The sequence below is a fragment of the Otolemur garnettii genome, unplaced genomic scaffold (genome assembly GCF_000181295.1).
Source record: "Otolemur garnettii isolate 467f Iridium unplaced genomic scaffold, OtoGar3 scaffold00023, whole genome shotgun sequence".
NCBI classification, from domain to species: Eukaryota; Metazoa; Chordata; class Mammalia; order Primates; family Galagidae; genus Otolemur; species Otolemur garnettii.
Genome location: NW_003852418.1, coordinates 22336217 through 22340830, shown reverse-complemented (window position 1 = coordinate 22340830; position 4614 = coordinate 22336217). Strand labels below are relative to the sequence as shown.

Genomic DNA, 4614 nt, shown 5'->3' with positions numbered 1-4614 from the left:
CATCACAGCTCACAGCAATCTCCAGCTCTTGGGCTTAGGCGATTCTCTTGCCTCAGCCTCCCAAGTAGCTGGGACTACAGGTGCCTGCCACAACGCTTGGCTATTTTTTTGTGGTTGCAGCTTGGACGGGGTTGTGTTTGAACCCGCCACCCTCGGTATATGGGGCCAGGGCCCTACTCACTGAGCCACAGGCACCGCTCAGTACTTTTCTTTTATTGAGACAGAGTCTCACTTTGTCACCCTCAGTAGAGTGCTTTGGCATCACAGCTCACAGCAACCTCAAACTCTTGGGCTCAAGTGATTTCTCTTGCCTGAACCTCCCTAGTAGCTGGAATTACAGGTGTCCACCACAATGCCCAGCTATTTTTGTTTGTTTATTTGTTTGTTTAGCAGGCCCAGGCTGGGTTTGAACCCACCAGCCCCAGAGCATATGGCCAGCGCCCTAACCACTTGGCTATGGACACCCAGCCTGGGACGTTAATATTTTTTGTGACAGAAGGCTATCTTTCCCACAGCATGGGAAAGACCATGGCTGTCATGGACAAGAAGGGAGATGTGCACCCCCTGCTGAAGCTCCACATATGCCAACTCATCTCCCAGTGCAAATTCCTCCCAGCACGAAGTCTTGAGCTCTACCTTCTGTAGGCATTCCAGGACCTTAGTCATGTACTCCTGTTGGCATCTGTATGGCCTGAATGGGAAATCCACTGTCACACCATTCAAGATTATCTTGGGCATATCAGCCTGTTATCAGGAGTACACAGAACATTGAGAAAAAATGTCCTCTGAACATCTCAGGGTCTCAGCCACTCCAGGTAAGTGATGCTGGCACCTGGCACCAGGATACAACGTTGATCTCTGCAGAATCCCTCTGGCACAAACTTTGGGAAGACAATAAGACTCTGTTTGCAGACATCCTGCCAGAGGTACCCAGCCAAACCATACCTTACCAGGCATTTTAGTAACTCCCTCCAGTGGAGACTATCATCACAAGGAGATACTGAGTGAGTGAACACTGCCTTGTTTTCCCACCCACACAACTCCATCCTACTCTGGAAGAGGTGACCAGGCTCACAGAAATAACAAGAGCCCCAGCTGGTTGTGGTTTTACAAGCTCTACCTGCAATAATTCAATTACGTCCACAAGAGCAGGAGAGGTTGAAACCTAGCAGCACCCTTCCCGGCCTGGCACACAAGCCATGTAGAATGAAGTGTCTAAGCCTCCGACCCCTTTGTCTCCGACCCAGTGCTCCCCGCAATGGTTGGGGACCATTCTCCATCCGGCCTAGGTAGACAACTAGATGTAGCCAAAGTAGCGAAAGTACCCTGTGGTGCCAATCCGTGCAGCCCTCAGGTCACTCATCTCTAGACTTCAGACTCATCTGAAAATTGGGACTAACAGACCAGACGCCTGAACACTGACTGACGGCCCTTCCCCCTGGCCTCGACCCCAGCCACGTAAACCACCGCCAAGCACCGAGTTCCACTGACGCGCCGGCGCCCAGAACCTACGAGCGTCAGGAACTACCGGCCCCAGAGCGCAGCGCGGCCCCGCAGCGGCCTTCCCAGGAGCGGTAGTTGCGGAAGCGCGGCGCGCCGGCGAGCCGCTCGGAAAGGCCCCGTTGCAGGATCTCTGAGGCTTACGGCTCAGGATCTCTGCCGACCCCGGGGGAAGAGCCGCCACTCTGTGGTCCGCCGTCAGCCAGTTCGGAATTGGCCCGCCCAAGGCCCAGCATTTCCGTCCCCACTTCCGTTCCGATCTTCTGTGCTCCGGGCAGAAACCATTCCCCAGTCCGGGGTCCCGTGTGCTATCGCGCTCCCGGAGGTCCTCGAGGTCCTTTGTGCGTTCAGTGTGCAGCGCGTTGGTCCTCCTTCTGTTGTTATCGAACTCAGTAAACGCTGTTTTCATCGCCCGCAGGCAGAACCTGGGGTTCGCCGTCTTTTTCTTCCAAGTCATCTTCCAGGGGGGTCTCTGAAAGTACATGTAGTGAGAATAAGATGGGAGTCAAGACAGGCTAGGACGGACAAGACACAGCTGATTTGGTCCTTTTAGGTCAGCGGTTCTCAACCTGTGGGTCGCGACCCCTTTGTAACAATGAAAATACACCGTGGCATTAGGAAGATTGAGAATCACTGGTTTAGGTCCTGACCTTCACCCCTTCTCCCATTCTTACTGTTTTGTAAATGTAGCTCCCACCCTAAAGATGCTTATCTTGGCTCGGCGCCTATAGCTCAACCGGCTAAGGCGCCAGCCACGTACACTTAAGGTGGTGAGTTCGAATCCCCAGCCCGGACCCGCCAAACAACAATGACGGCTGCAACCAAAAAATAGCCGGGCGTTGTGGCGGGCGCCTGTGGTCCCAGCTACTTGGGAGGCAGAGGCAGGAGACTCGCTTGAGCCCAGGAGTTGGAGGTTGCTGTGAGCTGTAATGCCATGGCACTCTACCCAGGGGGACAGCTTGAGGCTCTGTCTCAAAAAAAAAAAAAAAAAAAATGCTTATCTTGAGTAGTTTAGGTGGATTGATTTAGGAGATTAACTTTAGAATTGTAATGTAAAAGGTCACAGAGTTGTGTTGATTATTATTTAGGTTAGGGATTGGCATGGTCTTTACTTTGAACTTTTATGTATAAAAGTGTAATTTTTGGAAATGGAAGAGTCTTGGACTCTTACTGTTTTCCAGAATCACCCACCTTCTGACAAAGTTTGGTGGACCTAACCGTCTCTGCATATTGACTGACAGTGACAGGTGGCTGGACCCTCTTCTTCCAGTAACATTTCCATTCCACACCTCGCTAGGCCAACACACCACCATTGCCCAGATAAGGCCAGAAGCCTTCTTCATGGTTTCCCACCCTCCTCTTGAAATATCCAGAGGCATCTTTTGAGTGTGCAAGTGGCTACCCCTTACCCAGGACCTGTCTTCTGAGAACCCTCGCTGCCTCCTCTCCTTACTGGCCCTTCAGTCCAATAGCTGCTCCAGTCAGCGTACCCCACTTCAGGGCAGGCCCCTCTGAGTCCTAAGAAGCTAGCATTAGCTGACAGTCAGTAAGGGTTTCCAGGAGAGGGCTCTGCACAGTCCTGTGTGATCAGTTCAGCCGTCAGAGATCTTTCAGGCCATCTCAAGAAGTCCCAAAAGGCTCAAGGAGGAATTTGATGCTGCCGTGACAGCTCAGCAGGCAACATTTGTCTCAGAGCTGCCTCTCAGCTCAATCTAATGTGCAGTCACTTTCCCACTAATGGCACATGGGTATGCCACATGTGTGCCTATGTATATGTGTGTGAGTACATGCTTACAGAAGCCCCTGGCACACACTGGCACCCACCCTCACACACCTGTTCAGGTGAAGAGACTGTAGGGCATTTATCTTAGACTCTCCACAGGGATTTGGAAAAGATAAGAAGACCTGGCCACATACACTTTTTGAATGGGCACCAAGCACAGGTTTCAGAACCACCCATGTATCCACTGACACACTTATCCTGATGACATCTGAGGGAGGTAATTTCATTACACATTACATATGAGAAAACTAAGCCTAGGGTTGTTAGTGGATTGACTGAAGCCTGCCAAGGAGCCAGGAGTTTCACCCCTTTCTTGCCTCACACACCCCATGTCCTGAGAGCAGCGGTCAGAGAAGGCTGCAGGAGGACTGATGTGAATTCTGGGTCTGGCTCTGGGTTCCTGCTTATGGCCACTTGCTATGGGAGTGCTTATCCTGGTCTGGGCTGTCAGGAGCCTCTGTCTACCCACCTTACCCTCTTATGGCTGATGTGTTCTCAGCTTGGCATATAGTAGGTGCTTGACAGATGTCTGTGTAATGAGTGAATGCCCTGCAAGGCCCCTCCTGGGAAGAGCCAGGATTAGTTTCAGGAGGTCATTGTAGAGGTCTGACCTAGAAAGCCAGAGTTCAGGAAAAATATCTTTGAGGTGGCTGCTTGTGAACTTGCAGTTGACTTTCATGAGAAGTCAAAATCTGCTCCAAGGCCTGGCACCCTATGGTGGCAACCATTCAGCACACCTACAGTGTGCCTCTACTAGTGCACACCAGCTGTGTGCACCTACCAACAGGTTTTCTATACAGTTAGTCCCTGTGGTCCAGATAATATGCCCAAGGTCACAGTGAGTCTGAGGCATGGCAGTCCTCTGAGTTTATCTTGACAGGTCCCACCTTATTCACATGAGAAGCCTCTGGAGGCATAAGAGGGGGTTATTCCTCTTGATCCCAGAACCTGGAACTGGAACCTATCTGAAGGGCACTGACCATTCCCATCTACTGCTATGGTGACCACACAGAAGACATGATTGCACCATTGGGATCAGTTTTGTGTGCTTCTCCTGCCTTCCTTCCATTTCCTAGGGCTGAGTTCCTAGGAATGAGCCCCGAAGTCAACACTTTTCCTTCCTTTCCTTTCTTTTTGGTAGTGGTGGGGGGCTATAGAGTCTTGCTCTATCACCCCAGCTCAAGTGCCATAACATCATAATAGCTCACAGCAACCTCAAACTCCTGGGCTCAAGTGATCCTCCTGCCTCAGCCTCTTGAGTAGCTTAGACTTCAGGCTTCTGCCACAATGCCTGGATAATTTTTCTTTCTTTCTTTTTTTTTTTTTTTTTT

The 4614-nt window shown here is 51.1% G+C and overlaps 1 protein-coding gene across 6 annotated transcripts in view; it reads right to left on the bottom strand.

The window, feature by feature from the left end:
- The window catches only part of RTEL1 (regulator of telomere elongation helicase 1), a 33456-nt gene extending 31751 nt beyond the window's left edge, over window positions 1–1705 (bottom strand). For 3 of the 6 annotated variants that reach the window (XM_023511931.1, XM_023511933.1, XM_023511934.1), the window contains exons 1-2: window positions 1513–1704; window positions 637–881 (exon numbers count right to left, since the gene is read on the bottom strand). In XM_023511931.1, the coding sequence (XP_023367699.1) occupies window positions 637–738 (102 nt within the window). In that variant the 5' untranslated portion in view covers window positions 739–881; window positions 1513–1704. The other 3 variants (XM_012803913.2, XM_023511932.1, XM_012803912.2) reach the window with 2 other exon arrangements.
- Window positions 1706–4614: the final 2909 nt, after the last annotated feature.